At 61.2% G+C, this 14,923-nt stretch overlaps 1 protein-coding gene across 1 annotated transcript; it reads right to left on the reverse strand.

The window, feature by feature from the left end:
• Positions 1-422: 422 nt before the first annotated feature.
• Positions 423-14,814, reverse strand: SCAF1 (SR-related CTD associated factor 1). Its single transcript, XM_087421348.1, is given in 15 exon segments — positions 423-855; positions 1,115-1,243; positions 3,447-3,665; positions 3,892-3,974; positions 4,678-6,336; positions 6,339-6,463; positions 6,465-6,671; positions 6,673-7,317; positions 7,319-7,469; positions 9,238-9,353; positions 9,442-9,542; positions 9,878-9,972; positions 10,684-10,741; positions 11,028-11,141; positions 14,535-14,814. Coding segments are annotated over 15 exon segments (4,083 nt in total). The 5' UTR covers positions 14,724-14,814; the 3' UTR covers positions 423-663.
• Positions 14,815-14,923: the final 109 nt, after the last annotated feature.

The following is a 14,923-nucleotide window of genomic DNA, read 5'->3' on the forward strand; positions in this document are numbered from 1 at the left end:
CTCACAGGACTGGGACAAAGGGAATCCAACTCAATGGGAAACAAAGATCCAGTTTCTGGGGCAATTCCAAGGCAAACAAATAGCACCCAGGTGCCCTGACCTCTGGGCTCAGAAGACAGTGACCAGGGGGGCCTGGGACCCCACCTCCCATCACCACTGCTTCCTGTCAGCAGCTCACCGCGTACCGGGTGTGGTGCTAAGTGCTTCCCTGCCTGGCTCTGTCTGGATCCTCACAAGGCCCACTTTATAGATGAGGAGCCAACCGAGGCCCAGAGAGGGGCATGCACCGGCCCCGAGTCACACAGTCTGGTCTCCCTGCTAACCACCCTCAGACTTGGGCCAAGCCCCCTGCGTGTCCCTCCCCAACCCTTTCCCAAACAGGTCTCTGAAAAGAAAGGGCTAAAATCATGGGGCTTGGGGAGTAACATTTCATGAAATCTTTAATGAAACTGGGGGAGGGGCACGAACAGAGAGGAGGGGCGACGGGGACAGGCTCGGGGACAATGGAGCTGGGCACGGGCCGGGCAGGGCAGGGGGCTCTCCTCTTCCCGGCAGCAACCTTCCCCCATCACCCCACTGACGGGGGAGGGAAGTGGGGAGGCGGAGCCATAAATACGTCCAGAATTCCCAAGAGGCGCAGGAGGGGAGGGGTGGCTGGGGGTCTCAGAGAGGGGGCAGGGGCAGGCCCGGGCCACCCTTGTCCGTGGGCCCCGGCTCCTTGGGCGGCCGGGGGGGCCCCGGGGGGTCCCCTGGCTTGCGGCCGTGCTTGCGGAAGTAGCGGTAGCGCTGGACGTAGGCCCGCACCAGGTTGCTCACCTTGACCGGGTTGATCTCCCCACTTTTGCTGTGGCAGATCTGGGGAGCGAGGGGCAGCTGCAGTCACCGCCGGGCCCCCGGGGGCCCCCCGGGACTGCTGAGCGCAGCGGGGACTCGGATGGGAGTGGCGCCCCCGACGCCAGCAGAACAGGCCCAGGTGCGCGTGAGGAAATCCTGTCACCCTCACCTTCCAGACTGACCCCCCGCCCGTCTCCCCACGTGCGGACAGCTGCCTGCACACGCGCGTCTCTCCATCGCGTCCTCCCCCGCCTCTGTGCGTCTGTCCCCCGGGCCCCACCTTGTGGACAGCCTTCCTCAGGATGTCCTTGTACTCCTCCTTGGTGATGTCCTTCTTCTGATAGTACGGCTTGATGGCCAGCTTGACCTCCTCCACCGCCCGCTCCTGCGTGTGCAGCTTCTTCAGATACTGGCGGCGGTGGTGACAGGGTGGGAAGGGGAGACAGCAGAGGCCAGATGAGTTCCTGCGGGACCCTCGGCCTCCTTGACCATCCAGCTGCTCCTGGACATGGAAGTCCTGCCTACGGTCTGCCCTGTGCTCCCTCGCTACAGTCACCCTGGACTACAGGCCAGGCCCGGGCCTCTGAATGTCACTGAGCATCTCCTCTAGCTGGACCCTGGGCCGTCCCAGGCGGCCACGACAAGGACACGTGGCCCCTGCCCTGACAAAGTTCACGGTCTGGTGGGGAGACAGACATTAGCCAAACAATTAGGACTGTCTTAATCCGACTACGCGGCTCGTTCTGATCGCAGCAGCAAAGCGTGGCCAGGCTGTTCAGCGGGGGAGGGATAAGTCTCAGAGGGGGTTTTTATGACACTGCCCTGACTCCTGAGTGGACAGCGGGGCCGAGGGGCACTGGGGGCTGAGACTGGCTAGGAGCACAGGACAGGGGGTGGGACTTGAGCCCTGGGCGGCTGGCAGGTTCAGAGTTCAGGTTGCAGTCTGCCACTCCAAGGCTGGGAGGAGGGACTGAACCCTTGAGCAGCTTGCTTGTAAAATGGGAAGCAATGAGGCAACACACATGGTGGCCACAGCAAGGAGCCAATCCAGTGCAGCTGTGGCTGTTCTGAGGGTGATGGCGGTGGGGAGCAGAGGAGGGGACGGGACACAGAGCAGCAGGGAGACCCCCAAGCCTGCTGGGGTAGAAGAGCTGCACCCCTGGCTCAGGTCAGATCTTCATGAAAGTGGAGCCCTAGGAACTCTCCAGAGGGAGACCAAACCCCGACCAGAGCCGGCCATCTGTCGTGGACTCCCCGCAAACACAGGGGATGGTCCCCCTGAGAATTAACCCAGGAGGTCACTCTCCCAAGCCAGGCAACTGCTCCCTACTGCCCCAGGGCTGGAGGAAGATGGGAGCAGTAAAGTGAGGCCTGGCAAGGGCCCGACACCCCAGACTTCAGGGCCGATACCTCGGACAAGATGACAACAAGAATGCAAACTGTCGGATGAGCTACGGAGGAGCTAGGAGAGCCACAGGCCACCTGCAGGGCACCCTCCGGCCTCCCCAGCCCGACAGGAAGTGGGTTTCTAAACACACGTGGCTGGGGCCGGCCCCGTGGCGTAGCAGTTAAGTGCGCGCACTCTGCTGCTGGCGGCCCGGGTTTGGATCCCGGGCGTGCACCGAGGCACCGCTTGTCAGGCCATGCTGTGGCGGTATCCTATATAAAGTGGAGGAAGATGGGCACGGATGTTAGCCCAGGGCCAGTCTTCCTCAGCAAAAAGAGGAGGATCGGCATGGGTGTTCGCTCAGGGCCGATCTTCCTCCCAAAAAAAAAAAAAACCTCACTTAAAAAAATAAAGAGGAGTAGCCAAGAGAAGGGAGCTGTTCCCCACCTCCATCTCAGATGTGGCAAGGGAGGGCAATGGTGGGAGAACAGACTAGCACAGCCTCCCTGGCAGAGCAAGGGACCCGCTGCTGGTCACAGGGTCCGTACTGCCCCTGTCCTGCAGCCCATGGCACATGGTCACAGACAAGTGACCATCCGAGCTGGGCCCCCACATGGGGTTTCTTCTGCTCTCCCCCTGGCACCGCACATGAGATGTGTAAGCGGTGGGCAGCACCAACATCTGGCGAGAGCCTGCTGGACCATAACGAAAAGCATCCAGACACAACAAAAAGGAAACAGCCCCGAGGCCCAGGAGTAGGAGCCAACGTAGCTGGATAAAAACCTGTTTGTGTCTGCCCAGCACCCATTCCTCCTCCCTTGGTCTAGGAACAGATGCTCGATTTTTCTTCTGTAAACCACCCTCCCCCTTACATAAAAAAATGGGAAGAGAGAGAGGGAGAGAGGAAGATAGATAGATATTGGTAACCAAGGGGTAGACTGTAGTGGGTACGTGTGTAAGGAAGAAGGTGTTATATCTGGATTTCTCTCTATATATACATATATATGCACATATACTTTTTTGAAAATCTGCCCAGCACCCATTCCCCATTCATTCATCTGAGAGAGAGTTCAGCTCCTTAAAATTTAACAACTTCAGTTCTATCTAAGTTCCCACCTGCTGGCATCAGTCTCTGCCATTCTCCTTGGGCCCCTGCATCTCAGTATCTGTTCCTGTTCTCTGCACAACTGTCACCATCAGCCCACCTCTCACAAGCCTAGCTCACCTTGTCTGTGTCCCCACGTCCCTCGGAGCTGCTGCTGCCCTCTCTCTTGTCAGACGCTGCAGCCAGCCCAGTGGGGGTGGGAGGGGTAGAGCCACAGCCCCCCAGAGGGAGGCTGCCAGGGAGCAGGTAGCTGGAAGGGCCAGGGGGCAGACCCAGAGAGGTGGGCACAGGAGCTGGGGTCACCCCCAGACTGGAGGGTGGCTTCCTGTGGCTGAGGATCTGTGGGAAGAGGTTGGAGGGAGGATGAACAAAGGGAGGTGGAAGGGAAGAGAGAGCATGTAGCCCTCTTATTCCCACCCTGAGTTCCCAACAGTCCCAGGGGCAACAGGCTCCTCTTCGGGCCAATACCTTGCCCCAAGGCCTGCTGGGAGTTGTAGTTCCTCTCCTAACCCGAGGCAGGGGACAAGAGAAAGGGCTGTGGGGACTCTGCCCCAGGGGAGCTCACCTGGTTGGTGGCCTGGATCAGCTCCTGGGCCTTTGCTCGGCTCGCCAGGTTGGCTTCTTCCATCTTGAAGAGAAGTGCAGTCACTGTGGGAGGTGGAGAGGTGACGACAGGGAGATCGGCAGCGGACACGAGAGGCGACGGTGAACCTCACCTCGCCACCTGCCGCCCTCTCCCTCCCTGGGCCTCTGGACGGGCCATGAGGGCTCAGGTTCAGAACTGGGCAAAGGGGCCTCGGCCACTGAACCACCCCACACTCCACATGTTCTTGGGACTCAAGGTGTGTCGGGGGGACATGGCCGGGGCACTCAGTGACGAGGTGGTGGCAGAAGTGGGATTCTGTCTCCTGAGCCCCCTGTGGCCCATCCTAGCCTCTCGCCACCTCTGTGGTCTGGCAAAGGCTACTGCCATCCCCTAAGGGACACCACTCTCTGCTGACCCCATCCTTTCCGGTCCTTCCATCAAGCCTATCCTGGTCCACCTCTATGAGGACCCCCAAGACACATCCCACTTCTCCAGTCTGTGCTGAGCGGGCCACCCCCTGGTCCCATCTGCCCTGCTCTCTTCCATTGCCCCAAACATCTAGAAGCCTCCCGGACAGACCCTGACCAGCCCTCACCCACCTGCAGCCCTCCCAGCCTGGGTTACTATACACCCACCATTTCCAAGGCATCCCCACCGCCTCCAAGTGTGTCTCCATATGACCTCGCCTTCCCCCATCCTTTCTGTCTGCCCCAGCCTGCCCTGGCCTCCCCCCGACCACCCCACCCCGCCCCTGGGGACACTCACAGGCCAGGACGCCACTGGTGGTGCAGTCCACACCAGCAGGCAGGTTCCAGGGCATGGGCGGGGGCAGTGTGGGCAGCTGGGAGACGCGGGTGGCCGGCCCGTCCTCGGCCCCCGAGTCGCCGGCTGTGGACCCGGCGCTGGGGGCAGCGCTTGGGGCGGCTGCAGCCGTGCTGGTGGCCGTGGTGGTAGCAGGCTGCTGCTCCTCCTCCTCCTCCTCTTCCTCCTCCTCCTCCTCTTCTTCCTCCTCCTCCTCCTCTGCCCCACCTCGGACCCCAGGCTCCTCCGTGGCCTCTTCAGGCAGGAAGGAGACCTCAGGTGTCTTACAGCTGCTATCCACGGTCTGTGAGTCCGGCGTGAGAGCAGGGGGTGGAGGGGCTACCTTGGGGGGCGGGGTGCTGGGGGCCTTGGCTGCCCGCTCCTCCCCGGACCAGGAAGTCTCCTCGGCCCCCTTGGCTCCCGCCGCCTGGCTGCAGCTATCGGCCTTGGACTTCTTGAGCGTCACCGGGCCCCCGCTGCCCCCGCTGCCACCCCCGCTGCGGATCTTCTTCCTGGTCTTGGATGGCTTGGTCTTTCCCTTGGTCCCCTTGGCTTTCTTGGCCCCAGCCTTGGCCTTGACCTTGGTCTTTTTGGGCTTCGTGCTGCCCGGAGCTGCTCTGGCCACTTCAGCAGGGGCGCGCTCATCGGGCTTGAGGAAGGGGGAGCGGCTCTCGCGGTCGCGGCTGAACTTGACTCCGATGGAGCCCAGGCCGGCGGACGCGGCCTCCTTGGCCGGCGTGGTGCTGCTGACGCCCTCGCGGATCAGCACGGCCACCTTGGACTGCAGCTTCACCTTCCGGGAGGAGGAGGACGATGACGAGGACGAGGAGCCCGAGCCGCTGCTGACCGCCGGCTTCGGCGGGGGCCCTGAGGAGGCGGCCGACTCCTTGGGCGGCCGGGCCTTCTTGGATGACCTGTCCCTGTCCCTGTCTCTGTCCCTGTCCCGCTCCCCTCCATCCAGCGCCTTCCGCCGCGAGCCCTTCTCCCGGGAGGAAGACGAGGCGGCGGCGGCCCCGGAGCGGCGCCGGTCCTTCTCGCCGCTCTTGCCGCCCCGCTCCTCGGCGCTCAGTCCCTCCGAGTCATACAGGACCTCGCGCTTGGGCGACGAGGCGGGGGCCGGGGAGGCGCCTCGCGGGTCGCACTTGTCCGGCCGGCCCACGGTGATGGTCCGCTTGATGGCAAAGAGGTCGTGGTCCGTGAGGTCCTGGATGGAGGGCGGCACGGCCCCGCGGCGGCGGCTGTCCCGCTCCCCGCCTGGGGCGGCGGAGCCGGGGGGCGGCTGCCCGGGCGCCGCGGCCTTCTCGCCGTCCCCAGACCGCTTCTCGCCCCGGGACCGCGACCGCTTCTTCTTCTTCTTGCTGCCGCCGCCGTCCCGGTGCTTGCCGCGGTGCCGCTCGCGCCTCGAGGACGACGACGACGAGGTGGCGGGGCGGGAGGCAGCGCGCCGCCGGCGCCGCTTCTCCCGAACGCGCGAAGGGCGGCCGCCCAGCGGCGGGTCGGTGCTGCGCGAAGCGGCGCGGCGGGCGGAGCGAGCGCGAGCGCCGAACGGCGGCGGGCAGACGACGAGGCGCGGCGAGCCGGGCTTGCGGTCCCGGGAGCGGTGCTTCTTGGAGTCCCAGGGGAGGCGGGCGCCGGCGGCGCGGCTGCCGCGCCGGCCGAAGACGCAGGCGTTTCCTTGGGCTCGCCGCCGCTCGCTGCGCTCCGCCGCGACTTCTTTGCGGTGGGCGGCCCGGCGGCGGCGGCGGCGGCGAGGGCGGCGCTGGCGGTAGCGCTCCCGCCGCTGCGTCAGGATCTTGCGGCGCAGGTCCAGGCCGCCCCAGCGCGTGTCGGCGTCGGGCGGCGCGGGCCGGCTCCCGAGGTCCACCTGCAGGGCGCCCTCGCCGTCAGACTCGGCGTGCAGAGACAGGAAGTCGTCGCCCTCGGGGGCCCAGCGCGGCGGCGGCGGCGGCGGGGCTGGGCAGCGAGGCGGCCGCGGGAGGAGGTCGGGCGGCCCGGGCCCGGAAGAGGGAGAGCGCCACCCTGGGCTCCTCCTCGGGCTGGACGATCTCGCCCTCCTCAATCTCTGAGTCGCCGGGGGGCAGCAGCGGCGGCGGGAGGGCGGCCCCGCCGGCCGTCACCACCTCCACCGAGACCTTGCCTTCCCGACAGGCCTCCGCCTCGGTCCCCACCACAAAGACGCGCCGGCGGGTGGCTCCTTCGGCCCGGGTGGAGTCCGCCTGGGGTGGTGTTCCGGGGGCTGGAGTCGGCTGCGGGGGCTGGGGGTCCGGGCGGGGGCTGTCGTCACCTGGGAAGTCCTGGCTCAGGCTGTTGTCATCGTAGATGCCCGCTAGGGTCTCTGAGATGCGGCTGATGCTCTGGGACAGGCCTTCCTCCTCCTCTTCCTCTTCCTCCTCCTCCTCTTCCTCCTCCTCCTCCTCCTCCTCTTCTTCCTCAGGTGAGGGGGTCCCGGCTGAGGAGCTGGGGTTGGAGCCAGTGGGCTCGAAGGGGTCGTACTTCTGCTCCGGAGCGGGTGGTGGGGAATAGGCCTCGTCGGTGGGGTGGAAGGGGTCATAGATGTCAAATCGGGGAGCAGGCGGGGCAGGGGGTGCTGGGGGGGTGGAGGGGAGGAGGGGAAGGGGAGGATGATGAGGGGGAAGGGGAAGGCGAGGAGGACGCAGAGGAGGGGGCAGGGGGTGGGGCGGGGCCCCCGTCTCCGGTCCCCAAGGTGAGGAGGTGGCGGGCACAAGGGGGTCGAGAAGAGTGAGACTGTGGAGAAACTGCAAAGGAACAGAGGAGACAGAACCCCGGTCAGGCACACATCCCTCCTCCCTGTCCCCCAGCGGAGGGGACCGCAGGCAGGACAGCACCCCGCCACTGCCCCCCCACTCAGCACTGGCTTCACAGCAGGCCTGCTCCCCGTGCTTTACTGTGTCAACTCCTAGGATGCTCCTAACAGCTTCCCACTGTAGGTACTGTGACCCTTGGGGCACGGGAGGAAACTGAGGCACAGAGAGCTGCAGTATCTTCCCCAAGGACACACAGGGGGGAAAGTCAGGGTGCAAACTCGCTCAGTGTAGCCCCCGAGCCTGCACTCCCATATCCCGAGACGTCCACCGGCCTGCAGCCCAAGACCACCCTGACCAACGACAGCAGCGACGTGACCACAGGAGGCACAGGCTGGGGCGGGAGACACCGTCCACGAGGCCGAGCTCCGGCCAACTGCACCAGCTGCCTTTGCAGGAATTTATCCTGTTTTCCAGAAGGAATAAGGTGAGGCTGAAAAGGTGAAATTCCCTTCCCAGAGCCAGGAAGTGGCCGAGCCCTGACTGCCTGAGTCCTCACCCCATGCTCTTCACTCTGTGACAAGCCCCATCCCAGGGGCCACCTGTGCTCAGGACTCAGAGACATCACTGACCAGTGACAGTGACAACCACTGCTCACTCCCTCCTACGGGCCAGGCATCGTGCTTTCTGACGTCGCCTCGTCCGCCCTCCTGAGACCCTGCCTGCTAAGCACTACACAGTCCCAGGGCCATAAGTCACACACGTGGAGACAACTGACCGCGGTTGCACCTCGGGCGGGTGGCCAGGCCAGGACTCAGACACACACGTAAGAGTCCAGAGACCACTCTCTCAACCACATGTAACTGCAAGGAGCCTGCCGTGGTGAGGACACCAGTACGGCCATGGGGACAGTGCCAGGGAAAGAGCGGGTGGAGAGGGCAGCTCGGGAGCCACCTCCCAATCCGGATCCCAGGCTCCAGCCTCACCTGCGACACGACTGCTGGCCAGAAACTCAACCTCTGTCTGCCTCAGTTTCCCCGTTTATAAAATAGGAGTTTGCTCATTCAGTCAACACGCATTTATTGACCACCTATTTTGTGCCAGGCACTGTCTGGGAAGTCTAAACCTGGGGATCTCATCAGGGCCCCAGGGGGCCAGCAGCAGCACCACCACCAAGGAACTGGTTAGAAATGCAAATTCCCAGGCCCCACCCCAGACCTGCTGAATGGGAAACCCCAGGGGGTGGGGCCAGCGACCTGTGGATTAACAAGTCCTCCTGGTGATTCTGCTCCACTTCAAGAACCTCTGCTCTGCACTGCTCACAGCCTTACACCTGCACCTACTCACGGCGTGCAGGGTTGGGGAGCAGACTCACAGGAAGCTGCACATGGCAGAAGTCAAACACTTGGGTTTTACACTCAGACGGACCCGGGCTTGGGGCTCAGGGCCCAGGACAACCACAGAGCCTCTGGCTGTGCCACTTTGAGCAAGTGGCTTCCCTCTTACAGCCTTCTCCTCTGGAAGATAGAGATGCTAAGAGCCCCCTTCCTGGGGAGATGAATTCCCAATGCACCTACCCTGGGTGCCACACGTGCTAGCTATCGTATCCGTTTTTACTTCATGTACGTCTGTATCTACGTACAACCTTTACTCAGTCTGATAGGAAAAAATGGTAAAATAAAGCTTTTGTCTAAATAACACGATCATCACTACCATTCCTACCAACAGTAGCTGACTCCCGCACAGCGCCGGCACCACGTACCCGTTTTGCCCGTCCTCCAGGCCCTGAGACGGGGCAGCAGGCTGGGCACAGGCAGAGGGATCGGATCCCTGTCCCCGATCCGGACCTCGGCCACCAGCTCCAGCATGTCCTCGCTTCTGCAAGGTGGAAGGGGTGAGTGAGCCTCAGGGGCGCCTCCAGCTCCCACGTCGGGGCCTCTCCCAATCCGGCTGCCCAGCTACTCACTCGCCAGGCCGCAGGTCCAAGTGGCTGGGGACCCAGGTATCTGGGGGATCCAGGACGCTCACCAGCCCCGCGAGAAAGCTGTCCGTGGCCATGTCCAACACCTGGAATAGGCCAGGAGGGGTTCTGCCCTGTCCCTGCTCACGTGGGGCCCCACGAATCCCATTTCCCCAGCCCCTAACAACTCAAGAATCCAGGCATCTGAGACCCCAAGAAAATGCGGGGATCTAACCAATTCCCTCATCCTGGCGGCCTCCAGGGCCCAAGGCCTGGCCCCCAAGGATCAGGCCCCAGACCCTCCATCACTGCCCTCGATCAGCAGCCCAGCCCCAGGAGTCTGGGTCCCCACCCCATCTCTCCGTCTCAGGCATCCAGGCCCCAATGCCCTCCCTCCTCCAGCCCCATGAGTCTTGGCCCCCAGCCCCCTCTTCTTACTCACAGTAGCCGTGTCAGTCCCCCCGGATTCCTGGGAACGGGGCTCGGACCGTGGGCTCTGGCAGCGCCTCCATCGAAGGCCATGACACCGAGAGCCATCTGGAGAGAGATTTGCACGGGGGATTGGAGACAAGGGACTAGATGCAGAGACCTTGAGGAGCAGAGGAAAGAGGAGCCTGCCCTAGCTCGAGACAGGGAACCCAGCTCCTGCCTGCTCTCCAGGCTTCCGTCCACCACCTCCCAACAAGGATCCCAGAAGGACTTCCCCGGCACCCTTCTGAGGCTCCAACTCTCACCCATCTGGCCTCCTAGCTGCCCGCAGGATGAAGTCCAGACAAGTCAGCTTGGCATTTCAGCCTTGCTGTGACACAGTCCCACGGACCTCTCCTGCCTCCCCGTGCCCACCAGCCCCTAAAATCCACGACTCAGGCCTGCAACACGCCCGTGCTGTGTGCCTGCCATTGCCTCTGCCTATCAGGCTGTTTTCTTTACCAGACAACTCCAGTACATCCTCAGAGACCCAGTTCACCTGTCACCCTCTCTAGGAAGCCTTCCAGGACTCCATCCCCCTCCATGCTAGCTTGGCTGGCCCCCTGCCCTCTCACAGGCTACCTCTGTGCTGTGACTGTGTCTCCCCTCCACCAGACTGTGAACCCCCCTAAGGCAGCCGCAGGGTCTGACCCACCTTTGGCTCTCCGTGCCAGCACAAGGGTGGCACCCAGGAGCCCTCAGAAAAGTGTACATGAATGAAATCAGGATAAAGAACGCAGAGATGGGGTAGGGGGCTAAGGGGATCAGAATTCATCATACCTTTATCATTCGGCAGATCCCCCTGCAGGGAACTTCCCACGGCCTGCTGAATGGCCCGCTGAGGAAAAGGTGGAGGGCGAAGGGGGCGGAAAGAAAGGACTGTCAGGGCACTCGTGCAATGGCCACGAGCTCTGCTCCTGAGAGACGGCCATTCCAGACACCCCTACAACCAGACTCAAACCCTTCAGAGGAGCCAAGAGTCCAGGCCCCCAGCCCCTCCTCCCCTCCAGGGCCCAGGAGGCCAGCCCTGGAGTCTGGACTCCCAGCCCCGCCATACCCTCAGCCCTAGGTGTCTGGACTCCCAGCCCCTCCCTCCCTCAGCCCCAGATGTCTGGCAGCCTCACCAGGATAAAGGCAGAAGGAGAAAGCGTGGGGTCTCTGTCGGGCGGACCATCGCCCCGATCCTCGCCCGACTCCTCTGTCTTCCCTCGAGACTCATCTTCTTCCTCCATGGTCACCTGGTGGTCGAGGGAGCGAGAGTTTGGAGTGGAGGCTGGGGGTGGGGACGGAGTGGTAGCAGAAGGCGGTGCAAGCAGGGAATGAACAGGAAGGGCGTCCAGCATTGCCCATCAGCATCCTCCTCAGCATCCCTCCCCTCCCCCACCTCATCCCAGGCCTTGGGCCAGTACCAACCCCAGCGCAGACACCCAAGGGACTGGAGCAACTCTCTTCCCTTGTCTGGATTTCAGCTGCCTCCTCTGTGGAAGGGAGGCCTTCTACTTCAACTCTCCTCTCCCCAGTTCTCACAGCTTCCTTTAAGACCTCACTGCCCACCCTCATGGGAGCCAGCTCAATGCCAAGATTTCTTTCTGTTGAACTGTGATTTCAAATAGTGTATTCCACAGCCTCATAAACCCACCTTCCCCAAACTGAGGTATGTGCCAGGGTGCTGGGTGTGCCTCAAACATGACACAACTTTCTAAAGCATCAATTTTCCTTGATGGTGAGGGGCCAAAAAAATGTATTTACATACCTAATATAAGATGGAACTGTGAGAGTGTGATCTACAAAACCAGTATGCCACTTTTAAAAGGAAAGCACTAATTCCAGAAAGGGATGCTGTCCCACCAGACCCCATAGGGGCACCTGCCTATTGCCTATCTGCCCACTGTATGGAAAGAGGGCTGAAGCTTTGCAATGTCACAGAAATTCTCAGATTATACTGAACTTGAAAGATCATCCTTCAGACTGGTGAGTGTCTTGACTGGCGCTTCAGAAAATATATTTTGGCTGTAGGCTTCCCTGCGACCACCAAATCTGCTACTCTAAAAACAATACAGTCTCCAAGTTCCTAGAAAGTTTCAAAACCCCTAACCTCCAACTTCTTGTGCTGATTTGTAAATGGGCTCAATGGGAGAATTTACCTCTGAGAAAGGCTGTGGAATTGAAAGGAGACTAACTTCTGCCACACAGTTAGCACAGCCCAAATGCTCAATACGGAGTACCAATAATTATCATTTTTAGCCTTTAAGGCCCAGGTTTCCCCTACATTTGTCTCCCCTATGCGCCCAGCTGCATATCTGCAAAGAAAAGACCTGGGTCCTGGTCTCCCCCAACCACAGATTTTCAACACATGCCAAAGCTCCCACATGCAGCCTCCCAGCTCTCTAAGAGCCTGCACCTCCTTCCCTAACCCCCATTGACATGTCCCGCCCTGATAAGACCCTATGGACAGTTCCCAGCCCTGAAGCCGCCCTTCAGCACCTCCGGGGGAAGCCTATGCTAACGTGGAACAGTGACTGTCACGTAACAGAAGCTTGATCAAGATCTGCTGACTTCAGACACTCAGATCCTCAACCCTCTGTGGCATAGGAAGATGCTCCCTTGCCCATGTAGACGTGCCCCAGGCTTTGCAGACACACCCAAGGCTCCTTAGATCTTTTCAACATGAGAAGGCTCTGCAGCCATTGTTAGGGCCCTCTAGACCAGTGTTTCCCAAACTACAGAGTCTGATAGCAGTATAGTGCTTCACAAATAGCTTGTTATAAAAAGTAAATCGAACACAACAGAAAATTCTTCACAGTACATCACAAGTAGTCATTGGAAATGTTAATTAATGGGACTTGGGCATTAGTTAAATACGTATGTGGGCATGTACTGGGTCTCAATGAAAAATGTATTTCTTATTGTAGATCAAGGTCAAAAGAGTTTGAAAAACATGACACTACATGATCTTAGAGACTTTCCCAGACTAACGTGGACTAATCCTCTCTCCGTAGCCCCAGGGCATCGCAGCATTTTCAAACATTTTTCATTTGAATTACATTCTAAAGTGCTAGTACATTTGAGCTGGGCAAATTTTCCAATATTCTTTGTCTCATTCTCCATGCGATTATCGGGCCCCAAAAGGCATTCGAATTTGCTCCAGGCATAGAGATTGCATTCTTGCAGTCACACTCAAAGCCACCTAGATGGTTCCAGGTCCTTCTAACTGCCCCCAGCCTCCTGTCACCCAGATTGGACACTCCCCAGACGTTGGAGACCCATCCAGGCCTCTCAGAACATCTCGATATTTGCCTCCCTCCTTTGGTGGGTACATCCCACCCCTCTGCGTGGCCCTAAAAGACTTCCTAGCCCTGGATAGTTTCTCCAGGCCCGCTAAATGGCCCCAGACCCATATAGGTGAGCTGCATCCTCAGGTCAGCCTATGCAGATACTTCCCAGACCTAAGAGACATACCCCAGGCGCTACAGATGGCTCTGCAGATATTCCTCAGTTCTTGCAGACCTCCTTCACCCCTGGGACATATCTCAAGATCTCAAGATGGCCCCAGAACCCTCTAAACAGACCCTAGCCTCCGGTCAGTCCATAAAGACGATCAACAGTGCCTACAGAAATGACCCAGGCCAGCCATATGATGGAGGGCAGGCTCCAGTCTCGGTCCAGGCCCTGTGGACGTCCCCAGTCCTCACGGGGATGCCCCGTAGATGCCCCCGGCACCCACAGACGCGTCCTGGGGCCTGGAGAAGGCCCCCCTCTCGGCGCCAGGTTCCGCCGCCGCTGCCCGGTCCGAGGCCGCCCCGTTAAGCCCTCCAGGCCCCGCGGCGTGTGCGGAGGACTCGGGGACAACTAGCGACCCGACTCCGCCCCGCCCACCCCGATAGGCCTGAGCCCCGCGGCCCGGACCTCCGCCGCCATCTTACCCCGCCGCTCGGGCTGCGGCTCCGGCCCCGGCGCGGGGCGGGGCGGGCTGGGGGGGCTCGCGAGCGGAGGGAGGCGAGGGGCGGAGCTAAAACGCCGCCGAGCTTGCCGGGACTTCAAGTACCGAGCACGGTGCCGTGAAGGCTAGTGGGAAGGCTCCGGACTCAGTTTCCCAGCAGTCAACGGGGCACATGGGCAGAGGTGTGCGCGACGCACGCCGGGAGGCGTAGTCCGCGCGTCGCCTCCGTCGCGCGGGGACAGCATGGGGGTGAGAGGTGAAGTGGGCGGGGTTGCGGTGGCCCGCGATGAGGCCCACAGTGCCCTGCGCGCGCGCGGAAAGAGCTGCGGAACAGGAAGTGACGTAAAGCGCACCCGCGGCACAGATGCAAGGGAATTGTAGTTCCGCGGAGTGGGCGGTAGAAAAACAGCTGGAGTGGCTGAGATTTGCCCCGCCCACATCCTGGGGATCCCAGAATCCCGATCTCCCAGTACCCTCTAAATTTAGAACCAAGGAGCCCGGCCCTACAGCCTCCTCCTCATTTAGGTTAGAAAAGTCCAAATTCCGATTCCTCTCACTCAGAGCAGAGGAGTCTGGACTCCCATTTCCCTCCTCCCTACGACTCAGGAGTCCGAGCTCTCCTTCCTTATGTCCAAGAGTCGGACCCTCAGGCCCTTCCTCCCTTAGACTATTCCTGGTCTCAAGCTCGTACCTTAACACGAACATAAGTGTTCGGGTTCCCCACCCGAGCTCCTTCGGATCCAGAATTCTGAGTCCTCTGCCCCTCCAACCCCTGGACCCAAGAGTTGGGGCCCCAGCTCCCTCCTTTACAGAATCTAGCAGTAAGAACCCCCGGATGCCCTCCTCCCCAGGACCCAGGAGACCAGGCCTCCAGCCCCATTCTTTCCTAGAGACCCAGGAGTCTGGGCCCTCAGCTTCTTCCTCCTTCAAGACCCAGAAAGCCTGGCCCTAGGCCCTTCATGACCCAGGCGTCCGGGCTTGGACGAGCTGGCTCATAGATTAGGAATGCAGTGATCTCACGGCCCCTCCCTGCCCCGTTACCCGGCTGTCCCCCTCCAGGGCCCCATCTCCCCTCCCAGT

The sequence above is a fragment of the Ceratotherium simum genome, chromosome 33 (assembly GCF_057802395.1).
Source record: "Ceratotherium simum simum isolate JZ-2026a chromosome 33, ASM5780239v1, whole genome shotgun sequence".
NCBI classification, from domain to species: Eukaryota; Metazoa; Chordata; class Mammalia; order Perissodactyla; family Rhinocerotidae; genus Ceratotherium; species Ceratotherium simum.